We start from the raw sequence: 17,223 nt of genomic DNA on the forward strand, positions 1-17,223 counted from the left end.
GTTTCTTTCTCAATCAGTGTCTTATCTGGCTTTCTACATGCATCGTTATCCTTCTTCTGTTTGCAAAATAAGGTTTTGAACCAAATTCTCTCAATCTTATAAATGCATTGTAGTGCAGCGCCCATTGGTTTAAGACACTGCAACAGCCAGGTGTTTAGAAAAAGCTGTTGGGCCAGTCTGATCTTTGACACATCACTGGCTTTCTACTCACTGACTGCAAAGCCCCATCTTTGGCAGTGTTAGCTTTCCATTTGGAATGCTTTTTGTTCAAAGCACCTTGATGTTGCATTAACCTTGGTTTATGCTATTTAAAAGTATTATGCCAAGTTCACCAATTTTATATTTTAAAAAAAAAAGTGGGCCATCTTTATTTTGTGGCATTGCAAATATCTCCTTGTATTATCAGGACTTCAAAATGGTGCATCGCAAAGTTTGTGAGAAGTTATAAAAGAAAGAAAAGAAAGGGAAAAGAAAGCAGAAAAAGTCTTTCTGATGGTAGAAATCAAATTTCAGGTGGAAATCAAACTTCAGTTGATAAAAAGATTCAAACATTCACAGTTTGAAATACAAGCTACACTGGTATTAGTGTGTGAGGAAGAGGTGTACAACTGTGGTGAAGAAAAAGGGTTGCTCTCTTTCATTCGTTCTGCCCCCTAATTCCCTTTGTCCTATTTTACTTACCTTCTCTCAGCATTTCCCCTCATTATTGTTTCAGTATTGAAAGCAGCATGATATAAAAGCTTGCCCCAGCTGAAAAGATACCTGTATGTACAGAGTGTACAGTGCAAGCCTACTGTTTTACTGCTAGAGCAGAAAGGCAGCCTCCTCTTTCTGCTAGACCTGAGTTCTCCTGATACGCACTGCCAGACAATCCCAAAGATTTTCAGACTTCATCATCTATAAACAGATGTTAAACCAAAGTAAGATAAAAAGGTAACAGCCAGCTCTTCTGCAATAGTCTCAGAAAGCCCCCAACCCTGAAACCAAATATGCTGTGTACTGTGCTTGATCTTGATCAATTCCCTCTTTGTAGATGGGCTCGCACAGATTTACGATGTCTCTAATTCAATCCTGGACAACCTGCGACCTCTTTTGGTCAAGGAACAAAATGAGCAAAAGGACAAAAGAAGGCTGAAAAGCTTTGGTGCAGTCACCCATCAGAGAATTAAGCAAGGCTGATCTCTCTTCCAACACATCCTTCATTTAATTTCCCGAGGTATAGTTTTTATCTACTCTTACACCATATTCTTCACACGTGCAATCAGGTATTTTTCACTCTGCTATGTATGGTGTCCCTTTCGAGATGGTATCCCAAAGGTATCATTACTGCATAAAAGACAGAGAAAACAAAATTATTCTAATTATCTAAAAAGACCTGTTTTGTAAAAAGTGCAGTTTTCAAGATTTTCAATACCATGGGCACTACCTGGAGCAATAATGTATATACTCCACTCTTCTCCTTGAACTTAGGCACATGAAAACTGATGAATTGCTGGGAGGTGAGTGTCAGTGTTAATGATGAAGGGGTTGAAAACAGAGCAGTCTGGCTCTTATCATTCCCATGGCAGAATACATTTGTATAAGCCAGTATCTGTGAGCATTATTGGTTCATGTTCCTATGGCTGAACCACCATATGCATGTTTACATATACACCTCACCCTTCCCTTCTGCATCAGCTTGCAGGAGAGCTTTAGAAGGGGTGATCACAAACTTTGGCATTTGCCAGTTCAGAATTTCTCTATTTAGGTTAAGCCAATTTTACAGGGGGATTGAAATGACAGAGGGGAGATTTAGGTTAGCTAGAAGGAAGAAGTTGTTCCCTATGAGGGTGCTGAGGCACTGGCACAGGGTGCCCAGAGAAGCTGTGGCTGCCCCATCCCTGGCAGTGTTCAAGGCCAGGCTGGATGGGATTTGGAGCTTGGAGCAACCTGCTCTAGTGGAAGGTGCCCCTGCCTGTGGCAGGGGGTTGGACTGGATGAGTTTTAAGGTCCCTTCCAACCCAAACCATTCCATGAAGTAAGCCTAAGCAGAACACAGGTAGAATTTGCAGTGGCTATGAACCGAATCCCAACACATTCACTGTATAAAATCAATGTAGGGTTTCACTGTTGGTTTTTTTTTGTGGGGTGGGTTGGTTTTTCTTCTAGATTTAAGAGGCTGTTGGCACTGGAAACTTACGGACGGAGGGAAAAGTTTTAAGAGTTCAGAAAGCACTTGAAAAAGATAGGGGAACACATCCATGATGCTGGGGCACAACACTGGGCTGAGCCCTGTGCCAGAGAGCAACATCTGTGCAGATGTGCATGTGTGCATATACATTCCTCCCCGTCTTCCTTGGGGGGCTGGAACTGGGTGATCTTAAGATCCTTTCCAACCCAAACCATTCTGTGATTCTACGATGATTCGTAGGAAATGCAGCTGTTACGGGAGCTGTGAGCCGGTCCCGAGGGATGCCCTGAACCTGAGTGCGTGTGTACACGCGTGTGTAAGCAAAAGCCGAAAAAAGGGCACTGTCCGCGAGCGTTGCTGTGCCTCCGGTGCCACGGGAACACGGACGCGCACACACGGAGCACTTCATGTGGGAACAAAAGGCACACGCCGTGCCCCCCCTCCGCAGCCGTGCCCCTCTTACAGCTGACTTCTAAGAAGTGCCCATAACCCCCGGCACCGCCGCGCCCACGGCCCGCACCGCCCTCCCGCGACCGAAACCTGGATTCGCCGTGCCCCGCCGCTCCCCGCCGCGCCGCGCCGCTCCTTATCCATGGCGCGGGGCGGGCCGGCGGCCGCGGCGCTATATAGGGCGGGCCGGGCGGGAGCGGCGGGGCACGGCGGGCGGGAAGAGAATAAACGGACGGGGACCGCGCTCTCCTCACTCATTTTTTCCCTCCCCTCTCTGTTTTTCATCCCCTTTTTCTCCTTTCTTCTCTGAAGCGGTTTTTTTTTTGGACCAAGTTTTCTTCAGACCGTCTGGTTTTGTTTTGGCTTTTTTTGTACTTTTGATTTTTGTGTGGAAAACCAATAATTTAGTGCCGGTGACTGAGGCGCTCTGCACGGAGGAGGAGGGGGGGGGGGAAGAAAGGGAAAGTTGCCTTTGTTGCCAGCGGGCTCTGACTACCTCTATGTGACTAAGGGCAGGCGGCTGAAGAGAGAGGGGCCGGCAGCGCAGGGTGTGTGCGAGCGGCCCCCGTGCCCGCAGCCCCGTCGGTGCGCGCTGCTCCGCAGCCGGCCGCGCCCCGGCTCTGCCCGTCCCGCTCCCGGCCCGGGGGTGCGCGCCTCCCGGCGGGCCGCCCCCCTTCCTCCTCCTCCTCCGCCGGTTGCCATGGTGCCGCGGCCCGGCGTGCTGTGGGCAGTGGCGGCGGCGGCGCTGGCGCTGCTGGTCCGGCGGGCGGCGGCGGCGCTGGCGGGGCCGGTGGTGCGCTGCGAGCCCTGCGACGCGCGGGCGCTGCAGCAGTGCAAGCCCCTGCAGCCCGACTGCGCCGAGCGGGTGCGGGAGCCCGGCTGCGGCTGCTGCCTCACCTGCGCTCTGCGCATCGGGCAGTCCTGCGGCATCTACACCGAGCGCTGCGGCGCCGGACTCAGCTGCCAGCCGCGCCGGGACGAGGCGCGGCCGCTGCAGGCGCTGCTGGAGGGACGCGGGCTCTGCACCAACGCCACGGCGGGCGGCAAGCTGCGAGCCTTCCTCCTGCCGGGGCCGCATGCTGCAGGTAAGGGGGCCGCGGAGAGGCGAAGAGACCGCGAGCGTGCGCGACTCTGCGCGCGTTCCCGCGTCCTTGCGCTCTTCTTACCTATTTATTTTCCCTAAGTAAGTTGCACGCAGCGGCGGGGGAGGCGCAGGCGCTGCAGGGCTGCTTGTCCCTTTACAGCTCTGCCTTTCCTCCCTTTACATCTTGCCAGGGGCTCCTCGGGCAACCGCGTAGCCGAGGCTGGGATCGTTTAGGAGGAGGGCTGCTTTTTCAGAAGGAAAGGGAAGATTTCCTTCTGATACCTTATTTCTGTGTATATCGGTTTTCTTCAACACCGATGCGCCTCGCAAAAGAGGCAGTGTTGCTCTTTCATTAAATAACCCCGGTGTGTGTGTGTGTGTGTAGGGATGCCTCTTGCGGGTGCGTGGGGCTGCCGGGATGAAGAAGGGGTGAAATCTTTGCGGTTTGGCCCCAGTGTTCCTGGAAAGAAGGTGCGAGAAAGCTGGATAGAGTAGGCTAAATCTGCGCTGCAGCGCGGCTAGGTCAGGGGAATGCTAAGCACAGGGAGAAAAAGGGGGGGGGGGGAGGGTGTTAAATACTCCCCTGTCCCGGAAAGGTGGTTATTCAGAACAAAGCATTTGCACAGCAGTGTTTAAGAGGACGTTGGGGTTTTTTTTGCCTGCGCTGCAAATAAATCTTTGGTCAGATGAAGCTTTCCTGTAGCTCTTACATGTCTTGTAAACGAGACGTTCACAGAGCAGGTTTGGTTTTGTTTGAAGAGCAAGGGACGGCTGGAAAAAGTTCTGTTAGCATGCACATTTGGAAACTTAAGACAGGGAAACTTGGGATTGGGATCAAGCAAGCCCAGACTCTCTGCGCAAACATTTCATTAAACTGTTTGCTAACCAACAGCAAGTATGTTAACATTTGTTTAATAGAAAAGTGTGTCAAAAGGCTTTCCACTGTTTGCATTTTTAAAAAGCCAGGAGTTGCTCTGCTAGGTTGCAGAGACTCTTTGGCTGGCCTCTCCATAGCTGAGGAAGTGGCACCAGTGCTCCAGTTAACTGGCTGCTATGAAAGCAGGAGATGCCTTATTATAATTATTTATGTGCTGCTCCCAAGCTGTGACAATTTGAATGAGAGTTCAGAGGTACTCACTGAAGTTTTAAACCTCATTGGAACATGGAGCAGCCTCCTTCATCGCATGAACTTGGCTCCGCATAGTCAGCCTTCACATGGATTGGGAAGGAGGGGAGTCCCCTCCATACTTGAGAGCTGGTGCTGTCTAATGGAGGGGCAGTGCTTTTAACAGTGACTGTTAAGGAAGGGGAGGACAGAGTTGCACTTTGCTGAAAACCTGTCTATTTTCAGCCTCAACAGTCTAAATGCCGAGTTCCTGTTTCTGCATTCTTGGCTAGAGGGAGAACTCTGATTTTGAAATCAATAAGAGCTTTGATTCCTTAAAAAGTTCCAAGGAGGACCTTTAGAGTTCGCATTCAAGGAGCGAAGGTGGCAAACCTGGGGTGCGCGAAGGAAGAAGTTAGCTGAACCTGTGTTATCCATAGTGCCCTCCTCCGCATGGGGACTGTTCCACTCTTAGCTCTAAATCAAACACTCCCTGGTACGCACCCTCCCAGAGCAGGATCACATCCGTAGCAGTGTTTAAGGCCAAGTTGGACAGGGATTGGAGAAACCTGGTCTGGTGGAAGATATCCCTGCCAATGGCAGGGGGCTGGAACTGGATGAGCTTTAAGGTCCTTTCCAACCCAAATCTTCCCATGATCTCCCTTACAAACAGCTAGGTCCTGCGTCCCAAGCTACCTAGTTTATAGAAATGGCCAGAAACCAGTGCAGGGTGGTATGTGTTACAATACCTTCTTCACAGCAACTGTAGCAGGCCACTGACTTGCTTTCCAGTTCATTTTTCTGGGGGCATGAAAGTGTTAAGTACCAGTGTGTAAGTACAACTCTTCTGATCTGCTCTTTAAAAAGAGAGCAAGTAAGTCTCATAGCAGTTGTGTTTCTGTTATGAGGCTGCAAAGCTAACACAACACCAGGTCTTGTGAAACTAAGTTAATATTCTTTGCAGTTTAAAATGTGGCATTACAACTGTTGCAAGTTGAAGTGTAAGAAGTGCTGATGAAATGTGATGGCCTATCTAAACTGAAATGACCAGCCTGGTAATTATTTAGTGCACACTAAGAATATTTTGTACTTATTTTGGGGAGAGGAGGCAAACTATTGAACTGGACTAATAGCAGAAAACCTAGTAGGCATGGTATTTATATTTAGGAGATTCGGGTTTATAACATTTATTGTGTTGTTTCTTGCAGAATTCTTTGAGTATGTGAGGGAAAAAAATACCACTGTTTAAAAACAGGACATTAAACCACCAAAAATATGTTCAAATACCGCTGAGAGTCTGAGTTAAACCCACAAAAGCCAGGAAATTTAGACTTAAGACTTAAACTTCCTTAATCCATTTGCAGTGGGAGTTGGATTTTCCTGGTCAATTATGTCCATTGCCAGCAGTGGCTACACTAAAACCACCAGCACCAAGATGTTAACTCGTATCCCTTCTCCTCCTCATGTTCCTCTCCTGTTCCTATGTGTTGGCACTGCCACTGTGCTGCCTGTGTTGAAATATTTAGAGTCAATGGGCTGTGTGAACATGGGCTTTCAGGTTTAGTGCTGAATTTCTCGGCTTCTGTGGTTTTTCAGTGAGCCATCAAGTCTAATTTTAAGGAACATCCAGATTTCCAGGATGTTCCTTGCGCATCAATCATCGTTGTGCATTCCCAATATTATTTCTTTAATGAAGGAAAAAAAAAAGGGGCTGTCAGCCAAAGCAGCAACTACTGGGACTTAGCTACTTAGCTGATAGGAATATCCAAACTTGGAAAAACTCCCAGCCAGTTACAGTTACACTGCAGGAGTCTCCTATGAGGGAGGAATGCAGTGTAGACAAATACCTCAGAAGGTACAGAACACTGGGCTTATGCAGTATTGGGGGGGCGGGGGGGGGGATGTGCTTTTCCTGTATTTCTGTGGATGGTAGTTTAAAAGAGAAAATATTTTTGAAGCTCATGATGAAAGGAGATGCTTGTCCTTTGACGCCATTACAGAATGAATGGCATTTTTTTGCCCATTACCTTTAAAGTGTGCATTGTGCATCTAGATATGTTTCTGATTTTAATAGCAGAAGAATTAAAATGCGTTGGGTTTTTTTTTTCCTTCTCCCCTGTTCTGTAAGTTGAATGAATGTAAGAAAGAAAAAGTGTTCAGGGAACAGGGGGATGCTTCAGTTAGAAAAGCCATTGCTTTGGCAGCAAGGGCACTGATGCATGCAGAACACCAAATTGGTCATCTTTTTACATATCACTGTTTTATAAAGGGAAATGAAGCACGTAGACGAATCTAGTGGCTTATTGCCCTTTCAGATGCTACTGGCAGTTGATTAATATTTTTTTCTTCACTGCATTTGTTCTCCTCAAAGGAAATTCCAGTGATTCAGAGGAAGACGAAGACCGGAGTACCAGCAGCATAGAAAATCAGGCCATCCCAAACACTCACAGGGTGCCAGATTCCAAATCGCATCCACCACACATCAAAATAGATATCATCAGGAAAGTGCAAGCCAAAAACACACAGCGCTATAAAGTGGAATATGATTCACAGAGTACGGACACGCTGAATTTCTCTTCTGAATCCAAACAAGAGACTGAATACGTAAGTACATCTTGTAAATGGAAAGGCTTTTTTGCAGAATGTGAGTGTGTGCAAGCAAGTATATGCATGTTCTGCACATGACAAGATAGGTAAATAAACTAAATAACTAAATGGTGGCAATTGTAGTAGCCATTTAGGGCACTCTGGCTTCTTAACTGGTAAAACTGTCAGATTGACAAATGCAGGCAGTCAGCAGAGCAAGCAGATCGCATTCAGAAAAGAGGCCTAATGCAGTGGTACTTATGTTGATAGAAGTCTGGCTTTTACTAAGTCATTTCTTAAAGTTCTTGTTCTCCCCTGTATTATCACACATTTATGTGAGGGGACTTGGGGCAGGTTTAGTATTATCATCATTGAAATTGGTTGTAAACAGCATTATTGGGTTGCAGTAATGGAAAAAAGATGTTTCATATTCAGTGCAGTGGCACTGTATTCATGCTCCATGGAGCAAATCAAGGGAGATAAACTTGGGCTGGGTTGAGGACTAGATCTTGACTGGTCAGTCATTGTTTGTACATGCTGAACATCGCCTTCACTTGCAGTCATTTGGTGCCACTGTCTAAATGCAAAGGCTCACTGGCACACGAGCTGCTATTACTTTCTACTGACTGTGCCCAGTGGATTTGCAGGGCAGCTGGAGTTTGGTGAATCCGAGGGGAGAATAATTCCTCTTCCTGGACATCCTGGCTGATAATCCTGTGGTTATCCTTGTGCCTGTGCCAGATGGCCTAAAAAATGTGTCTGGGAAATACTTTGGTGTTTCATCAAAACAGTTGTGGTTAAACCAGATGTGTATTCCCATCTGCTAAAGAAGGTTTTGAAACCAGTATGAGGTGGAAAGATGTGTCTGAAAAGAGCGTCCTCCAAGTTAACACAGCAAGGGTGGTGAAGCTGCATGTTCAGTTTGTCACTGTTGTCCAGCTGTCTAGTAAAGACACTTAAGTATCTGCCTTTCAGGGTATCCTCTCCCCCAGGGCATGAAGTAAACTGCCTACAGTAAAAGAATGAACTTTGGTAGCTCTCAGGAAATAGGATCCTGGTGTTAGCTAGTATGAACGTTTCACTTGCGTGGTAGCTGGGCCCCATGAGCAAAGGCGCCCTGGCTTACCAAGGCTGCTGGTGTCTGTAAGAACCAGAAATAAGTCCATCAAGGACAGGTGCCTTTGTCAGCAAATGCCCTTCTAGCTGTGTCTGCATGTTAGCTTTTGATACTGATCTCTCTGACTTTGGAAGCCTGCTTCAAAATACTAATTAAAAAAGGACTGTTGATCTTTCTGTAGGCCTGACTCGGGACCAAGTCTCTGAACGTCTGTGATTTGCAATCAGTGTGTCTGAGCAGTTCCGGGGGTTTTTGAGGAACTGCCCATAAGAGCAGCATTTTAAAGTGTATGTGTAGAGCTTGTGAGATTGATACCAAAAGAAGACATGAAAGCAGCAAGGAAGGTTTTTGTTAATGAAAGAAAATCAATTTTAAACTCCAGTAGAACCATGGAGTCTCGATGCTTTCAGACACTAAAGGCACTTTATATGAGCAAGCTATTAATCTTACCACTTGAAAGTACAAGTGTCATTACTTCACTAATTAAAAATTGCACCAAATGAGTCTCTGTGTCGATACAGCAATTTACATGTTTTAAACCCGTGCAACCATGCAAAGGAGCTTTTTTGGGTCTCTCCTGAAGAAACAAGCTGATGGACCAAGTCAGTAATGTGCCCAGACAGGAGCGTAGCTAAGCACAGAGTTTGCAGGTTGTGTCTCTTGAATCCTCATCCCACTGCTGACACTGACTGCCTCTGGCAAAACGTGAACTCCTCTGCTCCTGGTTTTGTGACTGCAGAGTGGGGCCTGTAAGCCTTTACTCCCTACCCTGAAGGGCTGCAGTAAGGAGTAACTAATTGGTGTTTGAGACCTGCTCTTAAAAGTGCTTCTGGAAGTTCTTTTTGGCTCATTGTCCTAGAGCTAATCCTCACTACATTGTTGTCAGCCTTTTGCAGATGGAGAAAGTGAGGCAAAAAGTTATCCATTGACATATCTCATTAGGTGACTTATCTAACAAGACTTGTGTGCAACCATTCCTTTGCATGGCTGCATCTGTTTGGTCCAGTTGAAATTGGCAGTTGTTCAAAGTTGTAGTATTTATATATATATATATATACATGTATATGTGCACACATACACATTATGCCAAACTACCTGTTTTCAATTAAATACATTTCATTTAAACTTTCAAATGCAGCAGAATCATGAAAATCAAATGGCTTTAGGGAAAATCTACCAAGTGATGTATTTCAAGTTGCCTACCTACCTTCTTTTCCCACTTGCTGAAAAGGCCAGCTTTTCAAACCTAGGTTGTCTTATATATTACTGACAGAAAGGCTTGACCAGTATCTGTGACTCCAACTGGAAATGCCAGTCTATGGCTCAGCATAGCATAGGGCCTTCAGTGTTTAGAAATCCATTTATCCTAAATAAAGCAGAAAGTCCAAATTTTATCTGTGAATGAATGGTCTGCCATGTGACATACCCAGCCATCCCTTTGTTTTAATGGGTTTGTTTGGGTTTGTGCTTCTTGCCCTTTAAAGATTTATTAACTCTTGTGTGAAAGACAACATTTGGGAATGAAGTTTCATCCGTGTTTTTTGAACCATGCTTGTTAACAGGGTCCCTGTCGTAGAGAAATGGAAGACACTTTAAACCATCTAAAGATCCTGAATGTCTTGAGTCCCAGGGGTTTTCATATTCCAAATTGTGACAAGAAGGGGTTCTACAAGAAAAAGCAAGTAAGTACAGAGTCTTGTTCATTTCACTGAATGCACTTCACCTCTTCTGCATCTTTGCTGAAGGATCTTTCCAGCAAGGTGTGTTACGTACCATTTTACAGAGGAACTAGTTCATTTCTACTTTTAGGATATGATCTGATAGTGCTGAACCTTGTCAAGTGGGGACAGTATTTTTATTTTCTGTTGGTCATGACAGCAGGTTTGTTTGGGAAACTTCATACCTGATCACACATGGGTTGTCTGGTGTTCTACATAACTAATGCCCTTTGGTTTAAAAAAGGCAGTGCTTCTGCAATAACCCACAGAGCTAATGTTGCAGTCACCATATGACTGCAATAGATCAATGCTTTGAATTGTAAATAGCTGCCTGCTTGAGAGTTCCTAGAAGAACTGCACTGGGTCATATTACAAAAGGCAACTTGAGAAAGGTATATATATCTGTCCTTTATGTGCTACACGGGTCTCTTCCAAAATCCAAGTCATGTTATCATGAAAGTGATACATCTGGTAGTTACTGTGCAGCAAGGATGGCTTCTCAGCCCTCTTTGGTTCTGGGGTTGTGACCTTTCTTGACAAATGCAGACCTAAGCTGCAGGTATTTATGCTTTAGTTGTGTGGGGTTGAGCCATGGCAGCATTCTCCATTTAGTGCTGCTGCCCTTGAAAGCTCATTCAGGAACTTGGGAAGTGCAAGACGTGCCAATTTTTCTGCTTAGTGTGCACATCCCATCTAATTCCAGTGTTTAGTGACCTGCCTCCAAATGTATTATTCCAAACTCTTCTGAAATCAAGTTTGTTTCAGATTTTCCTCAAGGCAAACCCTCTGTAAGGACAGATGTTGTTTGTGGGCCGTCTTGTCTCTCCCATTTGGGTTTACACGAGTCAGCCTCTCTGTCTGTGGTAACCAAAGGAGTGGTTGACTGTGTTACTAGCTAATGCAGTTGATCAGTTGGGAGTGAGAGCCCGACCTCCAACCAGGCAACCTTATTTTAGGCATGGTATCTCTCCATTTTTTGGCTTCTAGCTTTCTTAGAAACAGTCTTCCCCTTTTGGGTATTCCCTGGAGCAATGCATTAAGCTGGCAGTGTCAGGTGGGGTGTTTGCAATAGGCGTGAGGTTTACAGCCTTTCCTTCTGCCATCAGCCCAGCACCGACTTGGGCTGTTTGACCTTCAGTGCATGCTGCTGAGCTTGTCTGTGCCCCCCAGCTTTTCCCTGAGCAGCTGGTCGACCTGGAACAGTTTCTTTTGGGAGTTTTGAGAAGCCTGTATCATTCGTCTCCTGCTGCATGTGAACTAGCAGAGCAATGCCCACATCTCAGTCTGTGTTTGTTCAGCAAGTATGTTGGGCCGCTGTGTGGAGTGAGGCTAAGACTGTGATTTGTGCCTGTGCCATAGAAGCATTTGCTTAGCTACTTCAGAACAGCACATCATTTAACTGCATTCAAGGCACACAAGCGTACTGTGGCCCTTTTCCTTCTGCAGGTATTACAGAAGACCGCAGATTGGTATTTACTTTGTTCAGTCGATCTTCCTTTCATCTGTTTTCAAACTCTGAGGTTTTTGCTTCATCAGCAAAAAGATGGTGGTTTGCAGGCAGTCTCTGGCATATGTATGCAGTAAATCAGATCCACAGTAAGCACGTATTAAAGTGCCTTACTTTAAAGGGTGACTGTACTTTAAAGTACATAGTTTTGCCACTAAGGCAGGAAAAATGGAAATAGAGGGGAAAAAAATAGGAGAGACAGATAATACGCTTACCTGTCTTTGTTCCTAGAAGCTGATTTATGAGAGTAAGGTGTTGATATGGAGCAAAGACATGCTTCTGCCCTCTGTGTAGTGTCCATGCTGCCTGGAGTCTTCCAGACTGCTTTAGGAGAAGTTCCTGCTCTGTGTGCAACAGCCCATCCGGTCAGCAAACATAGAGGATGAAGGGGCACTTTCATAACCTGGCCAGCCTTGTCAAGCACCGTGCCAATTTACATAGGTCCAATACTTTCAGTGGTAGTTTGAGACAACTCAGGGTCTTGTAGGAGATGCCCACAAATAGAGCCCATGTGAGTAAATATTTTACATGAATGCAGTTGGAGTGCTTCTCCTGCAAATGAACCTCAATCCACCCTGGGAACAGGCCTTCACAGGCAGGGCTTACACAGGCAGGCTGCTTCTCACCCAGGCAGAATACCAACCAAAAATAATGTATTTGAGTTGCCCTCATAGAATTAACATGTATAAAAAATCATCAGTTTTGAGAAGTGGGTGAGTCTCAGTCCTGGCCAGACTGAGTTCACCGTCTGCAAGGCAATGCAGCAGTTGTGTTCGTCTGGTTTTCTTTGTTGGAGCATCAGCATGTAGGTCTGATACTTTAGGCACTGTGAGCAGGTGCTTAATCTCATTAACAGAAGGCTAGGGTATTGTATTAATTTCATTGCTATTATTAGCAGCATTCAATCTGCAATTCAATTATATTCTGTTGTGACAACAAAATTCATAATAATAGGTTAGGAAATAGTAAATCTATCAAACAAGTATAAACTAGGTGTTCTTAATTCTGGAAACAGCTGGCAAAATCACTGCCAAGGATTATAATGTAGATAGGTGTGTGATGGTAGGAATCTGATAAATTATGATCAACCTGGGAACAATTAAAACACATTCAGGAGGCACTTCATGTTCATATATTCTGCCTTCCTGGCCGCCTACTCTTCCAGTCAAGGTGAAAGCAGTTATTTTTCAAGATGTTTGTGGATATCTAGAAATGGACTTTTCAGGAACAACCATAGGGAGTAATTTGCGTATATGAAACGATTTTAAGAACGTAAATTAATCTGTCAGGGTATAACATGAGAAGTATTTCACTCCTTGTGTTTATGTATAAACTTCTAAATCAGGCCTTTTAAAATCTAGAATTCTTTGTCTTAATAAATCACGCATGTACGGTCGTACTGTTCAGCTGAGGTGCATAGGTGCATTTATGTGGAATAGGTTGATACAGGCATGTTTCTGCCTCAAGCATGGAAAAAAAGGTTTTGATGAAATTAGAATTATTATATGGGGCAATTACTAGAATTGCCCCATATTTGTATACTGGGGCCAGATACTCACCTAAATGTGAGCTGGCATCGTTCCACTAAAAACAGAGCTGGGCTTGGCAGGAGCCAAAACGGCCTGAGGTATATGTCAGTGCTGTCTGCAGTCTGTTCCAGGAGACCACAGTTGTAGCTCCATGGAGACCTCTGGGCTGACCAGGAATTCAATGGGATACCATATGCTTTGCTGTGCCCCACGAATGCCTCTGCGGCACTTCTTTGTGGAAGGGAGAGGGGCAGGTGGCATGGAAGCTGGCAGCTGGTGTTCCTATCAGAAGTAATTACTGACTCCACAGCTTGGGAGGTTTTCCAGCATTTTGGCCTTCTGAAGTCATACAGAAGAGCTAGGCACAGCCTTGAAATGTATGATGAGTGCAAAATTCAGAAGAGTGGATTTTTTTTATTCCCTATGAACTCTCTGCCACTTATGTAGGGAATGCAGACTAGCTGCTTCAGGATAAAAGCATCACTGAATCAAAAATGCTTTACTGTTGACACCATGGCTGAGCAAGTAGTACAAAATCATAGATTGGGAAATAAAGAAGACAGTAGTAGTAAGGAAGGTGTTCCTGCAGACTAACTTCACATTGTAGTTAATTCTGAAAATTGATTATGCAACTGTAAAAAGCAATCAAAACCTCCAACAACATGAGATAACTTTTAATTGATCATTTGTTTTGAGAGTGATGCAAGCATATGAATCAGCAAGAGTTGTGTAACATACTTCATATAGTACTTCTAAAAGGGGAGGCTGTGTTACTATTATTAGCAGAAGTGTAATTTCATTGCTGGAGCACCAGGCTGGCAGCCAGAAGCCCTGTGCTCTAGTTCTAACTCCATCTATGCGTGCTCCCTTGGGAAAAACAAGAACTGCTGCCTCAGTTTCCTTTTCTGTAAGATTTAAATGCAGCAGAGACTGGTTATGAATTCCTCACGTTTGAGCGTGAAGAACTGAAGTCCCTAAATGTTAACACCACTGAAGCTAGAGTCCAGTCCACTTGCCACCAAAATTGAAGGCAAATTTCCCATTGACGTCAGTGGACTTTGGGCAGGCATTGACAGAAATCCTGGAGAGTAAGTGCAAGCCCCAGTCAGGCTTTTGAGGCAATAAACATGAGCTGTAAAACTTAGGTCTAAAGATCTGGTACAGAAAATCAAGCAGATAGGGAACTAGAACTCAAATGCAGCTAACCATGTAGCTTAGCAAATTATTAATGTAGCTGTTCTCTCAGTAGGTTTGAACTTCTTCACCCTCTCCTAAAATGAGCTGATACGTACTTTGAGCTTGGTCTTGTCATCCTGCTGACGGCCGTTGGCATAGGGCTAATACAAAAGGGCTGCAGATTCAGAGAAGGTGGTGGTGTATTATTGCTGCATTGGGCTCGTTACTCAAGATGTATCACAAGGGTAGATTAATTTGTGGTTACAGTGATGAGCATTACTTCATTTACTGTAAAAAGAAATGAGTCGGAGTCTTGTTCAGGAATTTGTGTTGAATGGCCGGTATGTTCCATCTCTCTTTCACAAGTTCCTAGTGAAGACCCTATTCCATGCTGCCACAGATTGGTTGGATCAGGATCAGTGTGTTGGTGCCGGCTATCGTAGAAGTGGCCCATATTCACAGTTCTGTTAGGAATAGCAGCCTGAGCAACATGAGGCCCTGAACTAGACATCAAAAGGGTCAGGCACTTTTGGCAGCATGTGAAGCTGAACACTTGCTTGTTTCCTTACGTACTTGCACATGGGAAAGACACTTAGCTTTGTAAGCCACTGCCATGATCATGTGGGAGATGGGGACGTGCCTATTAGACTATGGAGAACAAGCAGCTGAGTGATAGTGGCAAAGTTTACCTGACTCCTACCAGCCTGAACCCCTGAAATACTTGAATTGCTGCAAGTGTGATCTTGGAGGCAGCATTTGCTCTGCTTGCATGACAGGGTCATAAGTGGCTTCAGTCTACCCTATCTTCTTTCATGTTGGCGATGGCAACAGATGAAACCTCAGTCCTCGAAAAGCTAGGTACACTTGTGTCACCGCCTCCTTTGTAAGTCTGTACTGACTAAACAGCCACATCTTGGCATTTGCAGTGAATCCTCTATCACCAAACGTCAAAACCTGAGCTGACCTGGAAGCTTTGTCTTGTCAATGAAGTTGACCAGGGCAAACCTAGTGAGATAATCTGCGTCCTGGAGATGCATGTCTTTCAAATGGGTGGAAAACCTTGTGGGGTCCTAGAGGTTCACTGTATGTAACTGTGTCCAGGGCTGCATACTGAATGCAGCCTGATGCATGTCATCTCCTTCAGTCTAGTTTTTACCACTATTGGTTCTGTGGGGAGAGCACTGCTTAGTGCATATTAGATCTTCACTTTTACTGCATTACTATTTCCAAAGAGGTTCAATGTTGTTGCCTGTGATACTTTCAGGTTGGTCAATACTGCTGGCAAATTCACCAGGCAACTTCTAGAACTGACATAGGTTATAGATTAGTTTATATACAACCTTATTTGTAGGAGAATAAACATGTAAAGTCTCAGTACACCTAACAGTTGTTGAAGTGATAACTCCATTACAGAAGGATAATGTATCTCTTAATAAATGTCAACTACAGTATTGAAATTCCTCCAGCAAACAGATGCAAGCCAAGGGTGTTTATTGCTGCAGTGGCTGTCTTTGCCAGACCTGTGCTTTAGTGTGGAACAAATCTGTTGACTTTCTTTTCCAAAGATGGGTTCCAGTCATCCGTCCATACTGTTGTAAGTAGTCCTGGTATTCAAAGGGGGCAACTGTGCTGCCTAACATAACAGGGAGTAGTTCATAAGGCTCTTTTTTGGTAGTTCTTAGGGCAGTTTCATTATGGAGTAACTAGACCCAAAGGGGTTGATGGGCAGAGGAGGTAAGCTTTTATTGTAATATTCTGGTAGTGGTAATAAATAATTTGTTGATTCCCCACGATCTCTCCAGGAGATGGAAGTGCAGCCATCTAATGAGCAGGAATCCCTGCTATGTAACAATTCAGAGCAGAGAAAACAGAACTAATGCTAACTGTATCTTCTGTTGTGTTTCAGTGTCGCCCATCCAAAGGCCGAAAGAGAGGTTACTGCTGGTGCGTGGATAAATACGGACAGCCGCTTCCCGGGTATGATGGGAAGGGAAAAGGAGATGTCCACTGTTATAATTTGGAAAGCAAATGAGGGCTGGGTGCCAGCTCTTCTGGCATCTGTGCGTGGCCACTGGACCTCGCAAAGACCTTGGAGGGGCTGGGCAAACACTGTGGACTGCGTTGTGAGTCAAGAGCTCTGCCTCCTGCGGTGGATGGGGAGGCGCAGCCTCTGCGAACACTGCTGCACCCCACCACTAACACGCACCAGGCTTCCTATAGGACATGTAGGGAGCTCTGAATTCCCATGAAAACCTGCACTATTGATACCCAGAGAGAGAGAAAAAAAAAAACAAAAGGCACTTCAGAATGGATTCAGGGAGTCTCCACTGACTTTTTAAAGAACGGCCTGTGACCAATCTGATCCCGAAAGATACTGGTTTTTATTGTAAGGAATTTATAGATTGTAAGCTTGTTAAGAGCATTAAAGGGAAAGAAAAACCCTCCTACAAAACAAAACAAAAAAACCCAAAAGGATTTAAAAGTTAAGCTTTTTTTTTACAGGTCTGAAGGGAAACTTTTCTTCACGGGTAAAAAGTTTTATAAAAATCTCAAAGAACTTTTTAAAGAAACCTATTTCTAAAATAAAGACATGGCTATTTTTTCTGTAAAATATATTATGAATATTCTGTTAGGCTGTATTTAATATAATTTTTTTTAATAAACTTTATTTAAATGTAACATGTGAATACCAAATACTACACAATAATTCTAGTGTATACTTCTGTATGCAAAGAGAAAGTAAGGGTATGGAATGATTTACAAATATGTACAGATCCATAT

The 17,223-nt window shown here is 44.8% G+C and overlaps 1 protein-coding gene across 1 annotated transcript; it reads left to right on the plus strand.

Annotated features, from left to right (window-relative positions):
- Positions 1-2,832: 2,832 nt before the first annotated feature.
- Positions 2,833-16,891, plus strand: IGFBP3 (insulin like growth factor binding protein 3). Its single transcript, XM_057431475.1, has 4 exons — positions 2,833-3,705; positions 7,181-7,413; positions 10,075-10,194; positions 16,349-16,891. The coding sequence occupies exons 1-4, from the start codon at positions 3,321-3,323 to the stop codon at positions 16,472-16,474; spliced, it is 864 nt and encodes a 287-aa protein (XP_057287458.1). The 5' UTR covers positions 2,833-3,320; the 3' UTR covers positions 16,475-16,891.
- Positions 16,892-17,223: the final 332 nt, after the last annotated feature.

This window comes from Pezoporus wallicus, unplaced genomic scaffold, assembly GCF_028554395.1.
Source record: "Pezoporus wallicus isolate ANWC-B61680 ecotype Strahan unplaced genomic scaffold, APGP_CSIRO_Pwel_v1 scaffold_11491, whole genome shotgun sequence".
In the NCBI taxonomy this organism is placed as follows: domain Eukaryota; kingdom Metazoa; phylum Chordata; class Aves; order Psittaciformes; family Psittacidae; genus Pezoporus; species Pezoporus wallicus.

Coding starts and splice junctions, on each gene's coding strand:
- IGFBP3 (XM_057431475.1), top strand. CDS start 3,321: ATGGTGCCGCGGCCCGGCGTGCTGTGGGCAGTGGCGGCGGCGGCGCTG. Junction 3,706..7,180: donor GCCGGGGCCGCATGCTGCAG/GTAAGGGGGCCG, acceptor TTCTCCTCAAAG/GAAATTCCAGTGATTCAGAG. Junction 7,414..10,074: donor CCAAACAAGAGACTGAATAC/GTAAGTACATCT, acceptor GCTTGTTAACAG/GGTCCCTGTCGTAGAGAAAT.